The sequence below is a fragment of the Rhinoderma darwinii genome, chromosome 4, assembly GCF_050947455.1.
Source record: "Rhinoderma darwinii isolate aRhiDar2 chromosome 4, aRhiDar2.hap1, whole genome shotgun sequence".
In the NCBI taxonomy this organism is placed as follows: Eukaryota; Metazoa; Chordata; class Amphibia; order Anura; family Rhinodermatidae; genus Rhinoderma; species Rhinoderma darwinii.
In genome coordinates, this window is record NC_134690.1 from 180,867,953 (window position 1) to 180,892,466 (window position 24,514).

At 41.7% G+C, this 24,514-nt stretch overlaps 1 protein-coding gene across 1 annotated transcript; it reads right to left on the reverse strand.

Annotated features, from left to right (window-relative positions):
- Positions 1-825: 825 nt before the first annotated feature.
- LOC142759606 (glutathione S-transferase 3-like) lies at positions 826-24,514 on the reverse strand. The gene is made up of 7 exons (XM_075861952.1): positions 24,394-24,514; positions 10,192-10,301; positions 10,015-10,066; positions 8,050-8,182; positions 7,199-7,340; positions 2,744-2,875; positions 826-1,264 (listed from the first exon to the last, which is right to left on the reverse strand). The coding sequence occupies exons 2-7, from the start codon at positions 10,276-10,278 to the stop codon at positions 1,139-1,141; spliced, it is 672 nt and encodes a 223-aa protein (XP_075718067.1). The 5' UTR covers positions 10,279-10,301; positions 24,394-24,514; the 3' UTR covers positions 826-1,138.

The following is a 24,514-nucleotide window of genomic DNA, read 5'->3' on the forward strand; positions in this document are numbered from 1 at the left end:
TGTCTGCTGTGTGACAGTTGCATATTTGTGGCAGACTTTAGTTCAATGGGAAAGCAAAATTCAGTAACAAATATCAAATGTTGAGATTTCTTCTGCGGTCGGATTTGCTGTAGAATTTTCATCTCTCATCTCATCTCTGGGGCAAAAAGTAGCCAGGGTGTGGTAGGCGGATGTCTTCCCTCATGACTTGTGATCTCTGGTGGATTCTGACCCCCAAGCGAAAAGAATCAAACCAAAGAATGCTAAATAAATACACAACACATTATAATTTGGTGTTAAATGGTCACAGCTTTATTTATAATCACATAACTACAACAACCACAGTTACAGCTGTAACACGTCATAACCTAGGCCTAGCTGCACTGTAATTCATAACTATAAATTAACTTCTTGTTATTTCATTCATTACCACTAATGTATATCTTTTTTATAGTAAGAATTGCCTCTGAGATTACCAATCACATTCATACATATACTTATTGTTAGACAGTATATTTGGACTATAAAGTCAAATATTGTGACTTGTAGCCATATATATACACACCATCACCCACCAATATTGATCTTTGTTACATTATAACTTAGGCTGGATTCACACGAGCATGTTGGGTCCGTAATGGACGGAACGTATTTCGGCCGCTAATCCCGGACCGAACACAGTGCAGGGAGCCAGGCTCCTAGCATCATAGTTATGTACGACGCTAGGAGTCCCTGCCTCTCCATGGAACTAGTCCCGTACTGAAAACATGATTACAGTACGGGACAGTTGTCCTGCAGTGAGGCAGGGACTCCTAGCATCGTACATAACTATGATGCTAGGAGCCCGGCTCCCTGCAGTGTGTTCGGTCCGGGACTTGCGGCCGAAATACGTTCCGTCCATTACGGACGTAATGACCTCGTGTGAATCCTGCCTTATAATCATATCAATCTCTCTGGTATGGAAAATAACTGCAACAAGTTTCTTTATATTATTACTTTTTTATAGTTGTTTCTACATGTACGGTCCTCCCAGACCAGATTTGCTGCCATTCACTGATTAAACATATTATTACTTGATATCTCTATTCAGGGCTGTAGCGTACAATGTGTTTATTGTGAACATTTCAGTACTAAGTCCATGTTAGTTCGGTGACACTGTTTAATACATCTGCAGGACTGTCCTCACTGTCTGCACGTATTTCTCATCAGGTACTGGTTTCCGCTGACTCCCAGGCTGCAGGAAGGCCTTGATCCGAGGAATATCACTTATTCTTGTTTGAAAAACCTACATAATTTAAATAGAATTGGCATAAATACAATATTTAATAAATAGTCATAAGATATAAATGAGCAAAATCTCTCATCTCTCTCAGGATCATCTCATACAAGGCTATTACTTTATATTAAAAATCAGATACATTACATTAAGACTTTTAATGTAAAATATAAAGGTGTATCTAAATATAGCGCCATCACTGTATAGTGGAATGTTCTGTAACTTTTTAATACATTCAGTAAACCCTGATACTTTGTAGAAAACCGGACAGGAGAGACGTGCGCTGCTGATGTGTTAAGCTCACAGGATTGCCTGGACTGCATAGATTGTAACAAAGTCTCAGCACTGAGAAGTATTAGGTCTGTACATGTTCTCAGCCTCTGTAAGTAAACTCAATCACATGTCCGACTTTTTGCACGGACCATGCAGAGAAAATTGCAGCATGCTCAAGTTTGGCCTAGTTCTCACATTATACTTGCTTATTCAAGTCATGGGTTAGTGAAAAAACTTGGACCACACACTGACGCTATCAGAGTGCAGTCTGTCTTTCACTGATGGATTGCTAGGAGATTCAAAAAAAAAAAAAAAACAAGAAGTCAGTTTTTTCTTCGTCAAAAAATTATGATCACTGATGCTACATGGATGTTAAAAACTGACACACTGAACGAACTCAGACACAATCCTGATTCAACTCTGATGTAAATATTTCAGTTTTTCCTTGAAGAATCACTGATGTGTTTTTACTCTAATCTGAATACAGCCTAGGAAATGTTACACAGTAAGGCCCCATGCACACGACCGTGCCCGCAATCACGTCCCGCGATTGCGGGCACGGCCGGCAGCTGACTGACAGCCGCATTTTCGGGCCGTGCTCCCATACAAAGTATGGGAGCACGGCCCGCAAAATGCGAAAGAACGGACATGTTCCATAATTTCCGGAACATTTCCACGGCACTGACACCCTTCCGTAGTGCTACGGAAAGGTGTCAGCGTTCAATGAAAGTGAATGGCTCCGTTTTTGCGGACCGCAATTGCGGTCCGCAAAAACGGAGGTTTTTTGCTGTCGTGTGCATGGGGCCTTAGGCCTTGTTCACACGGCGCTCAAAAAAACCGCCATGTAAACGCGTCAAAAACGCGGTTTTGGCACATTTTTTGGGCACGTACTTGATGACAAAGGGAAGCTTAAATCATGTGGTTTTTTTTACGCGTTTTATAAAACTCGTCATATACAGGCTGTGTGAACAGGGCCTTAGGGCTGAGCTGTTAGGTCACTACTGACATGTAGATAAACCATAGTTTGTTTCCAAAAGCAATTAGCATTCTGAATGCAGCTTGTGACTGGGGCATAAGCCTATAGATAAAATATTTGCAAAGTTGATCAAACTTTTATATATAAATATGAACTCTGACATGATGACAGGTTAGCATGTGAGCAGAAACAAAAACCTATTTAATGATCATAGGCAAGGACATCACAGATAAACTTGCCTTAAGGAGAGGGAAATTAGTTAGTATGTCAGCACACTTTTCTTCCACCATTAGGATGGCCTCCAGCAGCTGCACATCAGCCCAGGTAAACCGATTTCCAACTAGGTACTTCTCACCATGGTCTCTTAGGATCTGCAATATAAAAAGACTGATTTAACTTCCAAATGAATATTTTATTTCCTGTTTATTATTCGGTTTGCAAAAACTGTAAAAAAAATGTGGGCCCCGATACTAGCGACAGCCACGTTCACTTGTTTATGCGTCCTCAGGACGCAGTTACAAATGAATACTATCGGCTGCAGGCCACGTTAGGCCTGCAGCCTATAAGACGCTGGGAAGACTCCCTGCGCAGGCCGGCGTGATGATGTTACTACTGCGCAAGCGTCCCGTCCAGAGGCTGTGCTGCACTCCGTCCATTGCGGGAACGGGACAAGGTAAGTACCATATTTATTTTTTAGGGGGGCTGTGTGGCAATATACAAGGGGGGATGGCTATGTAGCACTATAAACAAGGGGGGACTGTGTGGCACTATATACAAGCGGGGCTGTTTGGCACAATATACAAGGGAGAGGGGACTGTGTGGCACTTTATACAAGAGGAGGGCTCTGTGGCACTCTGTACAAGGGGATGGCTATGTGGCACTCTATACAAGGGGAGGGCTATGTGGCATTACACAAAAGGGGGGTTGTGGCATTACACACAAGGGGGCTACTTGGCACTATACACAAGGGGGGGCTGTTTGACACTATACACAAGGGGGGCTGTGTGATACTACACTAAAGGGGGACTGTGTGGCACTATATAGAAGAGGGGTACTGTGTTTCATTATTTACTAAGCGGGGCTGTGTGGCACTATCTACTAGGGGGCTGTGTGGCACTATACACAAGGGGAGGGACTGTCACTATCTACAGGGGGGCTGTATGTGGCACGATCTACAGGGGGCACAAAGTGGGATTATTACTGTGGAAACACAAAGGGGCACGGTTACTGATGGGGCACTTTTATTGTGTCGAGCACTGAGGGATCATTATTACCATCTGGGGCCCTGTAGATTACGAGTTTGTTTAGAGGATGGGGTATAGGTGTGCTGGGTGCTGGAAAGGCGAGAAACCAACATGTCTGTCTGTCTGTCAAATTCTGCAGAGACGAGTCGTGGCTGGAATAAGTCATCACAGTGGTCTGGGCCGGATGGAGAAAAAAGGGGAAAGTGAACTACGCTAATAAGAGAAAACATCACCTGTGAGTCACTGGTTATAAATGTGCTGTAATCACTTATATCGTCTGCAGAGCACCTATGTATAACTGGAATCTTCCACTATATGGTCACTACATGGTGGTAATATTGGTCTTTGTATAGTGGTTTTTATTCAGTAACAGTATGGGGGTATTATTCAGTCACTATGTGTTTATGGTGTGGTGGTATTATTCAGTTACAGTATGGGGATATTGTTCAGTCACTATGTGGTTATGGTATGGTGGTATTATTTAGTAACAGTGTGGGGGTATTATTCAGTCACTATGTGGTAAGGTGGTGTTATTCAGTAACAGTATGGCGGTATTATTCAGTCACTATGTGGTTATGGTGTGGTGGTATTATTCAGTAACAGTATGGTTGTATTACTCAGTCACTATGTGGTTATGGTGTGGAGGTATTATTCAGTTACAGTATGGGGGAATTATTCAGCCACGATGTGGTTATGGTGTGGGGGTATTATACAGTAACAGTATGGGGGCATTATTCAGTCACTAGGTGGTTATGGTGTGGCGGTATTATTCAGTAACTGTATGGGGGTATTATTCAGCTACTATGTGGTTATGGTGTGGTGGTATTATTCAGTAACAGTATGGAGGCATTATTCAGCCACGATGTGGATATGGTGTGGCGGTATTATTCAGTAACAGTACGGGGGTATTTTCCAGTTACTATGTGGTTATGGTGTGGCAGTATTATTCAGTAACAGTACAGGGGTATTATTCAGTCACTATGTGGTTATGGTGTGGCGGTATTATTCGTTAACCGTATGGGGTATTATTCAGTCACTATGTGGTTATGGTGTGGAGGTATTATTCGTTAACCGTATGGGGGTATTATTCAATCACTATGTGGTTATGGTGTGGAGGTATTATTCAGTAACAGTATGGGGTATTATTCCGTCACTATGTGGTTATGATGTGAAGGTATTATTCAGTAACAGTATGGGGGCATTATTCAGTCACCATGTGGTTATGGTGTGGTGGTATTATTCAGTAACAGTATGAAGGTATTATTCCATCACTATGTGGTTATGGTGTGAAGGTATTATTCAGTTACAGTATGGGGGTATTATTCAGCCACAATGTGGTTATGGGGTGGAGGTATTATTCAGTAACAGTACGGGGGTATTATTCAATTACTATGTGGTGATATTATTTGGGCCTTATATTGTGTTATTATTGGTAATATTGGTCTTATAATAGTGAGTCGAGTTGAGTAACAGTATGCAGGTAATATTTAATCTGGTATAGTGGTATGATTTAATAACTGTATATGTATATAGATAATTTTTTTGCGTGAGAGGGGGGACATATGCATTGGGGCTTGCAACTCCTGTATGCGCTAGAAATCAGCGATGCAGTTCTCTGCACACCGCTTTCTGAATTGACTGCATTATTGATACAGTAAGGGCACGGCCAGACGTGGCGGAATTGCTCTGGAATTCCGCTGCGGACAGTCCGCTAAGAAACTCTGCAGCGGACAGTTTCTCTATTGGTTTACACACCTTTCTAGTTAGGTTCGTGCTGACGTGGCGGAAAACTCTGCTGCGGACCATAGGCTTGCTGTGCGGAATTTGGTGTCCGCAGCATACACTTGCTGTTGCGGACTTGTTGCGGAATTTCTCCATTGTCTTCAATGGAGATTCAAAATTCTGCGATGAAATCCGCAGATGTTATGTGTGTTGCGTTGCGGATTGGTTTTACGAACAGGATATTTCTTCATTCTGGCTGGACCTATGTGTTTCGAGGTCTATAGCCAGACTGAGATGAAATGTTTTAAAAGAGAGCAGGATGAACTCTTCACCTGAATACGCAACGTCTAATCCGCAGCAAATTACTGCATATTTTAGGCAAAGTCGCAACGGAATCTGCAACGCAGATTATGTGCGGCACTGATGCGGCCAGTGTCTACATAAATACGCCACATCTGGCCATGCCCTAAGGGTGTGTTCACATCTGCGTATGGTTTGCGTTGATGGGTTCTGTCAGACCTTTCCGTTGGAGAAACCATAGCTTCTATTTGCATTACCATTGATTTAAATGGTAATGCTTCAGTTACAAATGGTTTTCATTTGTCTCCGTTACATAAGGTTTTTTGGGCGTAATCAATAGTGTAGTCAACTGCGTTATTGTTTCCGAAAAAAACTGAAATCTTATGGAACGGAGACAAACGGAAACCATTTACAATTAAAGCATTATCATTGAAGTCAATGGTAATGCAAACAAAAAGCTATGGTTTCCGTTTGGTTTCCGTTCAAGGGTTCCCCTGATGGAAAGGTCTGACAGAAGCCATCACCAGAACCCTGATGCAGATGTGAACAGGCCCTAATTCAGCATTTGGGGGCCCCACTTTTAACTTTGCCCAGGTCCACACTTTGTCGGAAAACGGCCCTAATTGCCGGAAGGGCACCGAGTGATATCCTGGTAAAATGATATGGCTGAACAATCACCCAGAATGTATGTTCAAGTTTGGTAGCTGTTCGATGTGTAAGAACCTGATGAAGAATGATACATTTACTGACTCAAATCCTCTGAAAATATTTAATGTGAGAACTTGTAGATCTATAATGGTAGTGTACATTATTAGATGCCTGTGAAATAAAATATTATGTGGGGGAAAAAAAAGGGAGTTACACATACGCATAGCTGAACAAGTTGGTGACGTTCGAAGAAATGATGACCAAAAATCATTGGCATTACACTTTATACACGTACACAATAAATGTCTTTCTGGCTTTGCATTTACGGATATCTATGGTTTTCATTATTGTAATTTTCTGATTTGATCATGAAGAAAACCGTTTGACTATGTAATTGGGGATTCTTCTTGGATATCAATGCGGGAGTCTCTCTTTGATGAACACTTTGTCTAGCCTAGACTTATTTCTAAAGAAAAGATATCGGAGATAAGCGGTTAATTGAACGGGAAGTTTGGCTACACATGACAACCTACTTTACTAGCCAGGGCATACGTGTACATCCTAATGTCTGGACAATTGAATTACATGATAATATAGTATAGCAATATTATATTGCTATTGGTGTCACACATCAGAGGACTCCTTATTTTAAAAAGGTTAACCCTTTATTATTCACAAATGCAGCGCTACACATACACTGCATTGGATATGTTTGACTTTTTTCGGTTGTATTGGTAAAATATTTCTGGAAATTAAAAAAAGTGGTGACAAAAGCTTTACCTTTTCATAAACTGGAAAGTATCTATTTTTTGCCTTGAGCAGAATGGTATTGAGGTGTCCCTCTTTTTGCTCTGGTTGAATGAATGGGTAAGACATGATGATCTCCATAAGATCGGTGGTACCACCCACATACATATCAATTCTAAAAACATGAAAAGAAAACATAGTTGAACACGTAGTTTCAATCACACAGTTTAGTAGGTAGCAACTTATTCTAAATATACCATCTGGACAATGTATATAGTAGACTGTGACTCTTCTCAGAGGTTACTCAAACATGACTCTTTTATGCCCCTACTAGTCAAGTACATATGGCATATCTTGACTTTTTTTTTTCTTCTAAAACCAAATAATGTAAGGGGCAATAGCAGAGCCTTGAATGGGCTTCGTGTATCAAAGCCTTCTCAAAGAACATGTGGCTGTATTATGGCTCTGTTTTATGGCTCTGTTTTATATGGAGCTGTAATAGGGCTTCCATTCCAGTGTATGAGGCCTCTGTATCCTTCCGATTTCGTACAGAAATATACAGAGATTTTTTTTCTGTTGGATCCTATTTTAATCCAATTCATGCTGTATGTACGGAGGAATTCTCCCCTAGAAGAAGAACTCTGTACATATTACATCCTACAGTGCATTGTACAGTGGCATACAGAGTCCCGTATATTGTTGTAGTTTGGCACCGTACGGGACTCCATGAACTGCTCTACAGCCTCCGTGCCGTGTACATGAGGCCTAAATCAGAGTTAATATTTCATGGCTGAACTTTGACTTTTTTCTAAGGACAACACGTGTAGTGGGGCCCACTGGGCAAAAAGTTTAAATAGAAAAAGTTTTTAATGTTTAAGTCGTACAGAGCTCTCTCCTTCAGGTCCTTTCCATAAAGGTTATACTTTGCAGCAATGTATTGGAGAATAGCTTTAGTCTGGCTAAGTTTCATTCCATCAATTTCCACCATTGGTACTTGTTGAAACATTAAAGCTCCATCTGAAAATATAAAAGTAAAGATAAAATGTTGAATAGACCATAAACATCAAATCTAAATCACAGGATAACAGAGAAAAAAATGTAAACTATTATATACAAGTTTCCAAAATCTTTGTTAAATTCATGTTCTTAACGAATATATTTACTTTTAAACATAAATTTCCAGTTTATACATTAATATAGTCTACTTAAAAAGTTAAGTAACTTTGTAACAACCTGGCTATACTTATCATGAGTTACAGTATCTGTCATAGCCAAGATTGTATTCAAATTTATGCTTAAAGGGAATGTGTTGCCAGAAAAACATGTTTGTTTTTTTTTAATTAAACATTTAGTGTGTAGGTGATTAAACATTGTTCAAATTTTTTTTATTTTTTTCACGAGTCAGGAAATATTATAAATTAATTCTAATTTATAATATTTCCCATTGCTGGTCACTAGATGGAGCTATTCCCAAAATTGCAGCATTGCAAAATTGGGTAAAAAGCCCTCGCTCTAGTGAGCTCTCAGCATCCCCCCCCCTCCTTTATCCTGGCTAGTGCCGGGATAAACGAGGGGTTTGAACGGTCTAACCTCCTACACTGTGTGTCGCCATTTTTTGAGCTAACACACAGTGTAGTAGGTTTACATACAGTAGTAAACGTACACAAACACGAACATACATAGAAATCTCTTACCTGCTCCTGCCGCCGCGGCTCCCTCCGGCCCGTCCGCTCCGTCTGCTGCCGCTGGTCCAAGTGCACAAGTCCGGAAGCCGCGACCGGAAGTAGTAATCTTACTGTCCGGCCGCGACTTCCGGTCCACAGGAAAATGGCGCCGGACGGCGCGCATTTCAAATTGGACTGTGTGGGAGCGGCGCATGCGCAGTTCCCACACAGACGGCGTACACAGAAGTGGACGGGACGGGACCCGTTCGCAGTCCCTATGGGACTATAGCTGCTTTATTCCGTGTCTGTATGTGTCGTTAATCGACACATACAGAAATGGAAAAAAAAATGTCAGCCCCCATAGGGAAGAAAAAGTGTAAAAATAAGAAAAAGTAAAACACAAACACACAAATAAATATAAACGTTTTTAATAAAGCACTAACATCTTTAACATATTAAAAAAAAATTTGTGATGACACTGTTCCTTTAAAGGAGTTGTCCCAAGATTAAATGTTATCCCCTAACTACAGGATAGGTGATAACATTCTGATCGGTGGGGGTCTGACCGATGGGACTGGGTGACCCGTTCCATTGAATGAATGGAGCGGCAATCACGCATGGGCCCTGCTGCTCCATTCTCCCTGGCACTGCCGGAGATAGCCAAGCGCTGTATCGGCTATCTCCAGCAGTCCCATAGACAGTGAATGGAGCGACAGTGCGCATACTGTAATATCTGGTATTTTCATCGATAATAATAGCATAGTCTGCTACTTTACTATTTGGCAGACACCATTATATGTCAATAGGATTGGACCATCATACCTGGCATGAATTTGTAGAATAGAAGTAATGTCATATAAGAATAGAAGCAATGGCACTAATGTGAACAGAGTCTAAAGCTGGACATATAGCTTAGATAAATGTCAATAGATCCCCCAATTATTGACAGATCCAGGGTCTTTAATCCTTTCTTGTTATAGTTTCATGAAAAGTTTTGGTGCCTAACACTACTTTAAACCCGGCGTTGCTAATTGGGATGTTTGTTACCAGAAATATTTGTGCTCACTGTGAAGTCTTTTACTGTCTCCTCTTTGGTCATGTATAAAACTAGTACAAATACAAACTATGGCAAACTACTACAATCAGATGCCAAGTAATTGTTAAAACATTGTCAAAAAAGGATACCTCGAAGTAATTCTTCATATTGTTCCCTTGTTTCCAAAATCTCTTCTTCAAACTGGAGAAGAAAACACATTTTGGAGAATAGTAATTTCAAACAGTTGCTTTAGTTGATTGTTAAGTTTCTGAATACCATAGTTCTAAATATTAATACTAATATAGTACAAAAGAGAATACACAAACCTCAACACCAGCTGCGGCCAGCAGCCAGCGTATGGACTCCATGCTACCTCTGCCATAGAAGTAGTATAGCTTGGGTTTTCCAGACATCTTCCAACGTTTTATCTGTCAGTCTAAATAAGAATCAAAAGTCACTTGCAGATATTGGGGAGACACTAGAATACTGTCTAAAATGGGAGAAATTACTTTTGATGTGTCTTTCCACCTTTAGTTGTTAGCCCCAATTAGTTGTGTAGCTATGACCAGACCCTGAATACATGCCCCACTGCACCATGTCTGTCCACAGTTAGGCCCCAGTTACTGCAGTAATATCTCCATATATTTACCCTTCTCGCTCCGGAGTCAGGTCCTCTACGGTCAGAGGTTCAGCCTTACATTGTGACCTTTAAAGACGTCAGGATCCATTAATGTCGCCAAAGCCGAGTCAGGAGCAAGGAGGATAAGTATATTGATACTAACTGCTGGGGCCCTGTATCTAAGCCTATCATGAGTGATACGGTCTGCTGAGCCAACACATCCACGTCCTTTATTCGGCCTATCTTGGCCACTACAACGAGCGCCGATCAATGAGACAGCTCTTTGCTCGGCGCTGGTTTGCTTCTTTCACAAGGAGCTAATATATGGACGAGAGCTAGTTACTCCGACCGCTCGTCCTCATACATTTATACATATAAAGAATTAAGGCCCTTTTACATTGACCAAATGTCGGGCATGTGAGCGCTCCTTCCTGATAATTGCCCTGTGTAAACAAGGCAACGATTAGCCAATGAACGAGCAAACACTTAGTGTATCGTTTTAAATGCAGAAACTATTATCGTTATGATCATTTGTCCTTAATGCCCAACTGGGTGTTTTTTTTACTTTTAACCAAGTGGGCATTGTAAAGAAAAGTGTATGACGCTGACCAATCAGCATCATACACTTCTCTTCATTCATGCCCAGCTTGTTTCACAGCACAGCGTGATCACACAGTGACAGGACTTCCTCCCACAGGTCCTTCACCGGAGCGACGGAAGAGTCAACAGACATCGCCTCCAGCCGTGCTAGGACGTTTATCCGAATCTTCAGCGGCTGGAGGTCAGCCTCATACACTTTTCTTTACAACGCCCACTTAGTAAAAAGTAAAAAAAACACCCAGTTGGGCATTAAGGACAAATTAGCATAAAACTAAAAATGATCATAAATTGGTCAACAATAAACGTTTTAAAAACCCCCCCAAAAAAACAAAACTGTTGTTATCTACATTAAAGCACCTTCTAGAATAGGTAGGATATAGAGCAGTTATAAACGGGTGATAGAGCCTCTTTAAATATGACCATGTAAGCCATTGTCTTAGAACCAGCATTGCCTGGAATCCTGAGACTCCTTGGAACCTGTTTAGGCATTCCCCAGAACATAGCAGCGACAAGACCTGTCACTTTTACATTAGGGACGGAACACTGACACCAGCCTGTTCAAAGATGCTTGGCAAAGTAGTCAACAAATCCCAGTGCAAATATAGTGCTAGACAAGAATTATAGGATGCTTTACATGCCCCTACACCAAACTTCATTGACGTAGGGATTCACTGCAAGTAGAAACAGTTTTAAGGGGTTCTCCCATGGTAATGCTGTGTTGGGAATCACTGATATAAACACACCCTAATAAGGCAAATATATACTGGGGCAGATTTATTATTACTGTCTTAAATTAAGACAGAATAAATCTAGACCAGACAGACAGAAGATGCACCAAATTGATCACAGTGGCGCGTGCTGTGTGATAGATTTGGCGCCTCTGAAAGATGGCTTAGGCACTGGAGTGGCCACTGAGAAGAAGGCTTTGGGGCACTGAGGGATAGATACCTTAACAGTTCTGATGTGTATAGTTATTGCAAATTGCAGACAACCATCCAGTTCTTTGTGCCTCCCCACTGCAATTGGTGGCCTATACATCCCTTGAAATAATGCTGGTGTCAGCTGGGGGTGTAATGATAATTACCTCCTTAGTTTCCAGCCAGACACAGGAAGGTTAATTACAGGCTAGGGGGCAGCGGCATGCCCACAGCCTTGGCTTAGCAGTATTCCCAGTGGGTAGCACTGGAGTTCGTAGGCGGCCAAGCAGTGCCTGTGCAGGCGTATGGGGTAGCAGCAGTGGCGTAACTACCGCTCTAGCAGCCGTAGCGGCTGCTACGGGGCCCGCGGCATGAGGGGGCCCGTGTCGCCCGCCGGCACGGGCACCCACCTTGGCCGGAGGCTCTGCTAGCAGTCGCTATGGCTGCTACAGCGCGACGCCATTGAACACTACGGCAAAGCAGGGAGGTATCTCCCCGCTCTGCCTTTAAACAAAAGACATGTATCCCCTATCCACAGGATAGGGGATACATGTGTGATCGCTGGCATTGATAGGGAGAACGGAGGACCGAAAGTCCCCTGAAGTTCTCCATCACAAACCTCGGACTTCCAGGGTCTGTGTCGGCAGCTCCGTAGAAATGAATGGAGCGCCGGTCGCGCTTGTGCGCATGCGTGACCAAAGCACCTTTCATTTTTTATTGAGCCTCGCAGACGCCGGAAGTCAGAGGTTAGTCATGGAGAACTTCGGGGGATTTTCAGTCCCCCGTTCTCCCTATCGCTGCCAGCGATCACACATGTATCCCCTATCCTGTGGATAGGGGATACATGTCTTTTGTAGGACACACTGTAGGTTGCATTTTTTGGGAGTTTGGGGATGCTGTATGGCGTTCCCTACTGGGGGGGGGGCTGTATGGCGTTCCCTACAGGGGTGGGGGCTGTATGGCATTCCCTACAGGGAAGTGACCCCATTTTGGAAACTACACCCCTCAAGGAATTCATTTATGGGTAATGTGACCATTTAGACCCCATAGTTTCTTCACAGAACTTATTTGAATTGGGCTGGGAATTAAATAAATATATATTTTTTCCAATAATATGTCATTTTAGCTCAAAAATTCTTATTTTCACAAGAAATAAAATACTCCATTTTGTTGCCCAATTTGTCCTGAGTGCGGCAATACCCCATTTGTGGTGATAAACTGCCGTTTGGGCCCATGGGAGGGCTCAGAAGGAAAGGAGCGCTGGGTGTTCTTTGGAGTCCAGATTTTGCTGGATTGGTTTTCGGGTGCCATGTCGCATTAGCAGAGCCCCAGAGCTATCAAAGCAATAGAAACCAATCACAAATGACCCCATTTTGGAAACTACACCCCTCAAGGAATTCATTTATGGGTAATGTGACCATTTAGACCCCATAGTTTCTTCACAGAACTTATTTGAATTGGGCTGGGAATTAAATAAATATATATTTTTTCCAATAATATGTCATTTTAGCTCAAAAATTCTTATTTTCACAAGAAACAAAATACCCTATTCTGTTGCGCAATTTGTTCTGAGGGCCGCAATACCCCATTTGTTGTGATAAGCTGCCGTTTGGGCCCATGGGAGGGCTCAGAAGGAAAGGACCACCATTTGGCCTTCTAGGGATTTTCTAGTGCGAAGTCATGTATGCAGAAGCACCTGAGGTACGAGTACAGTTGAAACCCGCAAGAAGTGACCCCGTTTTAAAAACTACACCTTTAAGGCATTCATCTAGAGGTGTAGTGAGCATTTTGACCGGAGACCTACACCCCATAAACTGTAATGTGGGTTCTCCCGGGTATGGCAATACCCTGCATGTGGCTGTTATCAGCTGCCTGGGCACACAGCAGAGCTCAGAGGGGAAAGACGAGGGGGGATAAGCTGTGCGGAGGGCATCAGGGTAAGTAAAATTATAAACCAAGGGATGTATGATAAATTTTAAAACACTCTTTCATACAGAGCTCTGGTTATTCGGGACACGTGTCACATTGATATATTGTGTCATCCCTTATCGCCCTCTTATAGCAGACTTTGCACCTCTTTTGACTTTTTCCCTTCTTGCCAGTTTGGGGAACTTCTCTTGGAAAGTGTTGCCGCCTTGGTACGATGCGTGTGGCCCCGCTTCCAGAAGTACTGGGTGCCCCCCCTTCTTGGTCCCTAAAGATTAGGTTCTTGATAATCACCTCTTGAAATTCCAGGAAAGTTCCCGTCTGGCCTGCACATCGACGTAGCACGTACGCATTGTACAAAGCCATCTGTATGATGTGCCCGGCCAGCTTCTTATACCACACCGCATGGCGCTGTAGGGCTTCAGGATTTGATCTGACAAGTCCATCCCTCCCATGTACCTATTGTAGTCCAGGATGCAGTCTGGTTTGGGGGTGGCCTTTCCTTCATATATCCTAAACCTGTAGGTATACCCTGATGCACTCTCGCAGCTTATACATCTTCACGCCATACCTTGCCCTCTTACCCGGCAGGTACTCGCGGAATTGAACCCTCCCTTTAAAATGTACCAGGGACTCATCAATAGAAATACACTTCTCGGGGTGTATGCTTGGGAAAACCGGGAACTGAAACGGTCTAATAGGGGTCTCCATTTATATAAACGGTCAAAACTGGGGTCATCTCGGGGTGGGCACGACTCATTATCAGTATAATGTAAGAAATGAAGTATTGCCTCATTTATTTATTTTTTTAGGTTCCAGTACAGTTCTGAAGTTGCTTTGAGGGGCCCATATATTAGAAACCCCTATGAAATACCCAATTTTAGAAACTAGACCCCTCAAAGTATTCACAACAGCATTTAGAAAGTTTATGAACCCTTTAGGAGTTTCACAAAAATTTAGAGCAAAGTAGAGGTGAAATTTAAATATTTTTTTTTGTCAGAAAATCCTCTTGATACCATTTTTTTTATAACACAAAAGGATTTATCAGTGAAACGCAAATTAATACGTATTGCCCAGATTCTGCAGTTTTTAGAAATATCCCACATGTGGCCCTAGTGCGGTAATGGACTGAAGCACCGGCCTCCGAAGCAAAGGAGCACCTAGTGGATTTTGAGGCCTCTTTTTTATTAGGCACCATGTCCGGTTTGAAGAGGTCTTGTGGTGCCAAAACATTGGGAACCCCCCAAAAGTGACCCCAATTTGGAAACTAGACCCCTTGAGGAATCCATTGTAGTTTTCTTGGGGTGCATGCGGCTTTTTGATCAGTTTTTATTCTATTTTTAAGTGGCGTGGTGACTAAAAAACAGCAATTCTACTATTGTTTTTTTATTCTTTTTTTTCTACAGCGTTCACCGTGCGCTATAAATAAAATATTCACTTTATTCTGCGGGGCGATACGATTACGGCGATACCAGATGTTTATAGTTTTTTTTTATGTCTTATGGCGTTTGCACAATAAAATACGTTTTGTAAACAATCATTCACTTTTTGTGTTGCCTTATTCTAAGAGCCAGAACGTTTTTATTTTTCAATCAATAAAGCCGTGCGAGGACTTATTTTTTGCGTAACGAACTGTAGTTTCTATCAGTACCATTTTTAGGTACATGCGACTTTTTGATCTCTTTTTATTCCATTTTTTGGGAGGTGAAGTGACCAAAGAATTGTGATTGTGGTACGGTTTATTATTATTTTATTTTACGGCGTTCATCGTGCGGGATAAATAATGAAATAATTTTGTAGTTCAGGCCGTTACGGACGCGGCGATACCAATTATGTATAGTTTATTTGTTTGTTTATATATTTTTATTAATAATAAAGGACTGATAAGGGAAAAAGGGGGATTTTTACTTTTATTACTTTTAAATCTTTTATTTTCTTATTTTTACACATCTTTTTTTAACTTTTTTTTAACTTTATTACTTTGTCCCACTAGGGGACTTGAGGGCAGGAGGCCCTGATCGCTATTCTAATACACTGCACTACATGCGTAGTGCAGTGTATTAGAACTGTCAGCTACTCACTGACAGCAAGCATAGTGGGTCCTGACGTTGTCAGGACCCACTAGGCTTCCGTCTATGGCATAGCCGGACGCCATTGTTTGGTGTCCGGTTGCCATAGTCACCATCGCCGGCCGCTATCGCGTAGCAGGCCGGCGATGGCAGCTTAACCCCTAAAAAGCCGCAATCTCTATAGAACGCGGCTTTTAAGGGGTTAATCAGCGGGGACATAGCGATCGGTCCCCGCTGTAGGAGCTGTGACAGCTGCTGTACAAGACAGCAGCGTCACAGCTCCTGTATGTGTCGGGAGGACGGCCGAAACGGCCGTTACTCCCGTGACGTACTATTACGGCATGGAGCGCGAACGATACAGCTGCCATGACGTAATAGTACGTCAAGGAGCGGGAAGGAGTTAATACTTTCCACCATACGGAAAAAAAAATACAGCAAAAAACTTAAAAAATATAATAGAAATAAGTAACGACACTTAAAAAAAAAGGTTTAATTTGCGATACATTCCCTTTAACATATTTGGTATCGCATAGTCAATGGCGTCAGTTTGAAATGCGAAAAACAAGTAGGAATAGCATTTGTTTTTTCAACTAATTCCCAAATTATTTTTTATACAAGTTAGTTAATACAATATGTATATATATATATGTATATATATATATATATATATATATATAAAGTCCAAATACAATGTCAGCCGTACAGCCTTGTAAATCGTAGGTGGGTGCCGACCTGCCCAGGGCTAACGGACCTGCTGTAGTAGAATCCAAAAATTAGGCAGCACTCCAAGGTATAAGCAAGGTAGAAAAAGGTGCTTTATTGGTCCATATACACACGACGTTTCAGCTCAACACAGGAGAAAGGCTCCTGTGTTGAGCTGAAACGTCGTGTGTATATGGACCAATAAAGCACCTTTTTCTACCTTGCTTATACCTTGGAGTGCTGCCTGATTTTTGGATTATATATATATATATATATATATATATATATATATATATATATATATATACATACATACACTACCGTTCAAAAGTTTAGGGTCACTTAGAAATTTCCTTATTTTTGAAAGAAAAGCACAGTTTTTTTCAATGAAGATAACATTAAATTAATCAGAAATACACTCTATACATTGTTAATGTGCTAAATGACAATTCTAGCTGCAAACGTCTGATTTTTAATGCAATATCTACATAGGTGTATAGAGGCCCATTTCCAGCAACCATCACTCCAGTGTTCTAATGGTACATTGTGTCTGCTAACTGTGTTAGAAGGCTAATGGATGATTAGAAAACACTTGAAAACCATTGTGCAATTATGTTAGCACCGCTGTAAACAGTTTTGCTGTTTAGAGGAGCTATAAAACTGACCTTCCTTTGAGCTAGTTGAGAATCTGGAGCATTACATTTGTGGGTTCGATTAAACTCGACAGTCTATTCTTGTTCTTAGAAATGAAGGCTATTCCATGCGAGAAATTGCCAAGAAACTGAAGATTTCCTACAAAGGTGTGTACTACTCCCTTCAGAGGACAGCACCAACAGGCTCTAACCAGAGTAGAAAGAGAAGTTGGAGGCCCCGCTGCACAACTGAGCAACAAGACAAGTACATTAGAGTCTCTAGTTTGAGAAATAGACGCCTCACAGGTCCTCAACTGGCAGCTTCATTAAATAGTACCCGCAAAACTCCAGTGTCAACGTCTACAGTGAAGAGGCGACTCCGGGATGCTGGCCTTCAGGGCAGAGTGGCAAAGAAAAAGCCATATCTGAGACTGGCTAATAAAAGGAAAAGATTAATATGGGCAAAAGCACACAGACATTGGACAGAGGAAGATTGGAAAAAAGTGTTATGGACAGACGAATCGAAGTTTGATGTGTTTGGATCACACAGAAGAACATTTGTGAGACGCAGAACAACTGAAAAGATGCTGGAAGAGTGCCTGATGCCATCTGTCAAGCATGGTGGAGGTAATGTGATGGTCTGGGGTTGCTTTGGTGCTGGTAAAGTGGGAGATTTGTACAAGGTAAAAGGGATTTTGAATAAGGAAGGCTATCACTCCATTTTGCAACGCCATGCCATACCCTGTGGACAGCACTTGATTGGAGCCAATTTCATCCTACAACAGGACAATGACCCAAAGCACACCTCCAAATTATGCAAGAACTATTTAGGGAAGAAGCAGGCAGCTGGTATTCTATCTGTAATGGAGTGGCCAGCACAGTCACCAGATCTCAACCCCATAGAGCTATTGTGGGAGCAGCTTGAACGTATGGTACGCAAGAAGTGCCCATCAAGCCAATCCAACTTGTGTGAGGGGCTTCTGGAAGCATGGGGTGAAATTTCTCCCGATTACCTCAGCAAATTAACAGCTAGAATGCCAAAGGTCTGCAATGCTTTAATTGCTGCAAATGGAGCATTCTTTGACGAAAGCAAAGTTTGAAGGAGAAAAGTATTATTTCAAATAAAAATCATTATTTCTAACCTTGTCAATGGCTTGACTATATTTTCTAGTCATTTTGCAACTCATTTGATAAATATAAGTGTGAGTTTTCATGGAAAACACAAAATTGTCTGGGTGACCCCAAACTTTTGAACGGTAGTGTATATATATATATATATATATATATATATATATATATATATATATACACACTAGTCCTTCTTAATGCATTAGAATATTTTTAAAAAATCATTTATTTCAGTAATTTAATTAAATAAGTGAAACTCATATATTATAAAGATTCATTACACAGAGTGATCTATTTCCAGCATTTTTTTCTTTTAATGTTGATGATTATGGCTAACAGTTAATGAAAACCCAAAATTTTGTCTCTCAGAAAATTAGAATATTGGGTAAAAGTTGTAGATTGTAGTCTCATGGTGTCGCACTCTAATCAGCTAAGCAACACAAAACACCTGCAAAGGTTTCCTAAGCCTTTAAAAGGACTGCTCAATGATCCAAAGCCCTGTTTTCAGATGAAAGTAAATGTTTGCATTTCATTTGGAAATCAAGGTCCCAGAGTCTGGAGGAAGAGTGGAGAGGGGTCAATCCAAGTTGCTTGCGGTCCAGTGTGAAGTTTCCACAGTCAGTGATGGTTTGGGGAGCCATGTCATCTGCTGGTGTTGGTCCACTGGGTTATATCAAGTCCAGAGTCAGCGCAGCCGTCTAGCAGGAAATTTTCGAGCACTTCATGCTTCCTTCTGCTGACAAGCTTTATGGAGATGCTGATTTCATTTTCCAGCAGGACTTGGCACCTGCCCACACTGCCAAAACTACCAATACCTGGTTTAATAACCACAGTATCACTGTGCTTGATTGGCCAGCAAACTCGCCTGACCTAAACCCCACAGCAATCTATGGTGTATTGTCAAGAGGAAGATGAGACACCAGACCCAACAATGCAGGCGAGCTGAAGGCCGCTATCAAAGCAACCTGGGCTTCCATAACACCTCAGCAGTGCCACAGGCTGATCGCCTCCATGCCACGCCGCATTGATGCAGTAATTCATGCAATAGAAGCCCCGACCAAGCGTACGGGACAGTTGTCCTGCAGCGAGGCAGGGACTCCTAGCATCGTACATAACTATGATGCTAGGAGCCCGGCTCCCTGCAGTGTGTTCGGTCCGGGACTTCCGGCCAAAATACGTCCGTCCATTACGGACGTTAATGTGCTCGTGTGAATCCAGCCTTACAGTGACAGAGGCAGGAGAGTGCTGACCCAGTCACACGGTAGATCATTGAGAGAAGGGCTGAGGAGATAGAAAGCATGCTTTAGGCTGCGCTCATACGTCACAGATAACTTGCGTTTTCTTGCCGCAATTTTTGGAAAATCGAGGCAGGGCAGCAAATTAACCATAATATGTGAACACAGCCAAACAGTAAATGACCACTAAGCACTGAACTTGCAGCTTCACATGAAGGCATGGCAATTAACCCCTTCCCGCTATTGGGCGTGACTGTACGTCCTGATTCAAAGTGCATTCCCATAATAGGGCGTACAGTCACGCCCTGTAGATGAAGCGGGCACAGGAGCTGTGCACGCTTCATCTTCAGCGGCTGTCAGCTGTAATACACAGCTGACATCCCACTGCAATGGCGGCGATGGCAGTTACCGCCGAGCGCCGCCGTTTAACCCCTTCAATGCGGCTATCAATGGCGTCTGCCGCTTTGAAGTGGTTGACAGAGGAAGGGGGCTCCCTCTGTACACCCCGGCTCCCCTCGCGAGTGATGGCGGTGGTTGCTATGGCAACCAGGAAGCCATTGCTATGCTTCCTGGTTGCCCAAGTACGGAAGCCTATTAGGTCCTGCCCGAGGCAGGACCTAATAGGCTAACTGTCAGATGAAGAATGACAGTTACAATACACTGCACTACTTAAGTAGTACAGTGTATTGTACCGGGGATCAGAAGACCAGATCTTCAAGTCTCCCTGATCAACTCCTTTATAATTAGAAAAAAAAAAGAAAACATGAAAAAAAAACTATACATAATAGGTATTGCCGCGTTTGGAACGGCCTGATCTATAAAAATATCACATTATTTTTACCGCATGGTGAACACCGCAATTTTTTCTTATAAAAAATTATGACAGCATTTTATTTTTTGGGCATCTTGTCTCAAAAAAAAGTAATAAGTGATCAAAAAGTTGCAAGCAATGCAGAATGGTACCAATAGAAACTACAGTTCGTCACGAATAAAACGAGCCCTCCCGCAGCGATATTAACTGAAAAATAAAAAAGTTATGGCTGTCAGAAAATGGCGACACTAAAACGATATAAAAAAACAATATAAATTTGGTGTCGCTGTAATCGTATCGCCCCGCAGAATAAAGTTAACATGTTGTTTATACTGCACGGTGAACACTGTAAAAAAGAAAAAAAACAAAACCGTGCTAGCATTGCTGTTTTTTGGTTTCCTCATCTCCCAAAGAAGTTGAATAAATAGTGATAAAAAAAATCGCATGTACCCCAAAATGGAACCAATAAAAATGACAGCTCGTTCCACAAAAAACGCGTCCTCACACAGCTCCGTCAATGGAAAAATAACACGTTATGACTATCAAAACGCAATGATGCAAAATGATGATAAAGGACGGCCCAGACTAATTTTTTAGGTCTAGTAGAATTTCACTAAATACCCCACATCATCATTTAATGGACCCCACAGGTAATTTTTCATTTTCACTGCCCATTTCTAATAAAATCTATGAGACACCTGTGGAGTCAAAACGCTCACTATACCCCTAGATTAATTCCTCAATTGGTGTAGTTTGCCAAATGCAGTCACTTTTGGGTAGTTTCCACTGTACTGCTACCTAAGGGGCTTTGCAAAAGCGACATGGTGCAGAAAAAAACAATCCAGCAAAATCTGCTCTCCAAAAGCCAAATGGCGCGCCTTCCCTTCTGAGCCCTGATGTGCGCCCAAACAGCAGTTTATGACCACATATGGGTTATTTCCATACTCTGGAGAAGTTGCTTTACAAATGTTGTGGTCCTTTTTCTCCTTTATTTGATGAGAAAATGAAACATTTTGACCTAAAGCTACGTCTTAGTGGAAAAAAATTTAATTTTTCATTTTCTCTGCCCAATTCTAATGAAACCTATGAAACACCTGGGAGGGAGGGGGGGGGGTCAAAATGCTCACTACACCACTAGATGAATTTATTCTAGGGGAGTAGTTTCCCAAAAGGAGTCACTTTTGGGATGTTTCCACTGTACTGGTACCTTAGGAGCTTTACAAACGCGACATGGTGCAGAGAAATGAATCCAGCAAAATCTGTACTCCAAAAGCTAAATGGCGTGCCTTCCCTTCTGAGTCCTGCCGCTTGCCCAAACAGCAGTTTATGACCACATGTTGGGTATTTTTGTACTCTAGAGAAGTTGCTTTACAAATGTTGGGGTGCTTTTCCTCATTTATTTGTTGAAAAAATTAAAAATTCTGAGGTAAAGCTACATCTTATTATAAAATAATATAATTTTTCATTTTCACTGCCCAATTCTAATGAAATCTATGAAATACCTGTGTGGTCAAAATGCTCACTACACCCCTAGATGAATTCCTCAAGCGGTGTAGTTTCCCAAATTGAGTCACTTTTGTGGGGTTTACTTTGTTTTCGCACCACAAGACCTTTTCTAACCTGACATGGTGCCTGATATATAATTTAAGAAAAGGAAGGCCCTAAAATTCACTAGGTGCTCCTTTGCTTCTGGGGCTTTTGTTTCAGGCCCGTAGCACACTAGGGCCACATGTGGGATATTTATAAAAACTGCAGAATCAGGGCAATAAATATTCAGTTGTGTTTCTCTGGTAAAACCTTCAGTATTACTGAAAAAATGGATTAAAATGGAATTTCTGCAAAAAAAAATTGAATTAGCAAATTTCCCTTACACTTTGCTTTAATTCCTGTGAAACGCATAAAGAGTTAAGAAACTTTCTAAATGCTGTTTTGAATACTTTGAGGGGTGCAGTTTTTTTTAAATGGGGTGATTTGTGGGGGTTCCTAATATATAAGGCCCTCAAAGCCACTTCAGATCTGAACTGTTCCCTAAAAAAATAGGCTTTTGACATTTTCTTGAAAATGTGAGAAATTGCTGCTAAAGTTCTAAGGATTGTAACGTCCTAGAAAAATAAAAGGATGTTCAAAAAACTATGCCAATCTAAAGTAGACATATGGGAAATGTTAACTAGTAACTATTTTGTGTGGTATAACCATCTGTCTTACAAGCAAATATATTTGAATTTAGAAAAATGCTAATTTTCACAAAAAAATATTGCATTTTTCAACCAAATTTTTTCACTAACAAACAGTACAATATGTCACAAGAAAACAATCTCAGAATTGCTTGGATGGGTAAAAGTATTCCGAAGTTATTACCACATATACGTTCGATTTTAAAAATGAGGCTCTGTCATTTGGTCCAAAAGTGGCTGTGGCGGTAAGGGTTTAATGTTAAGGCCTTGATGTTAAAAGAATCAACATAGAAATTAGCCAACAACGCAGTGCAATTTGAACTTCTCATTGGTACACTGACATATAAAAATAATTTTTCACACATACCGCCTTTTAATGCAGCTACGAGATGTTACATTGTGGTAGAAAAAATCATGTTCACATTATACAGCTGAAAAACAGATATGGTATGCCACAAATGTCTGACAGATGCGGGTCCCAGCTATGGGTCCCGCACCTATATCGAGAACGGGTTCGTCCTGACCCCCTTTTCGCCCGGTGCAGCGGCAGCTTCCCACAGAATCCAGGCAGGGACTAGTGGAGATATGGGTCGCGCGGATACGATGCTCTCTCCATTCTGTTCAATGGGAGATCCGGAAACAGACGAGCAGCCGTTGTTCGTCTGTTTTTGGAACTCCCGTTCAGCAGAATGGTGAGAGTCGCGCGCGCACGCGACCCTCTCTCCACAGGATGCCCGTTCTCGATATAGGTGCGGGACCCAGAGCTGGGACCCGCATCTATCAGACCTTTATGGCATAAACTATTGATATGCCATGAATGTCTAAGTTGGGAAACCCCTTTAAGACCACCTGATTCATCTCCCTTTCCTATATCGCTGCATAACAGGGCAGATTTGTTGTTTTGAAAAGATTTCTGAGTAACAGATATAACTGAACAATAGAATATTTAACAGCTTGACAAAAGAGGACAACTCCAGGACTAATTATTTGGGGGATTAGGAGCAATGCTTTCATAAATGCATATGTCATAAATTAGCTTACATTTTATTTTAGAAACAGTGCAGATTTTTTAAGCATAAACCATGAACACAACCTTAAACAGAAGAAATATAAGGAAGGCCTTATAGGTCTGCTCTCATGGATCCAATTCTGGTTTTGGCTTACAAAATGCTGGCAAAATCTTCAGCAAATCTGTCGGAACCCAGCCCAACAATTCCAAGGAATTGGATAGGCACCTCAGTAGTGAATAGCTCCTAGATTAGGGGTAGTTAGGCTGGGTTCACACGACCTATTTTCAGACGTAATGGAGGCGTTTTACGCCTCGAATTACGTCTGAAAAAACGGCTCCAATACGTCGGCAAACATCTGCCCATTCATTTCAATGGGTTTGCCGATGTACTGTGCCGACGACCTGTCATTTTACGCGTTGCTGTCAAAAGACGACACGTAAAATTACAGCCTTGTCAAAAGAAGTGCAGGACACTTCTTGAGACGTTTTTGGAGCCGTTTTCTCATAGACTCTATTGAAAACAGCTCCAAAAATGGCAAAAAAAAACGGCGCAAAAAACGTGAGTTGCTCAAAAAACGTCTGAAAATCAGGTGCTGTTTTCCCTTGAAAACAGCTCCGTATTTTCAGATGTTTTTGGCTCAGCGCGTGAACATACCCTTAGTTTACAATGGGAAATCTAAGAAAAGTAAACTAGTAAAGCACTTACGAAGAAGTAAAGTCCGCAGCTCCTGCCTCTTACAGCTCAGCTCCAGATCTGTTATTTGTAGATAAGTAGGGGAAGGGTGAGTTCATTCACATCCACAGCTTTCACTTGAGGACAGCTCAGC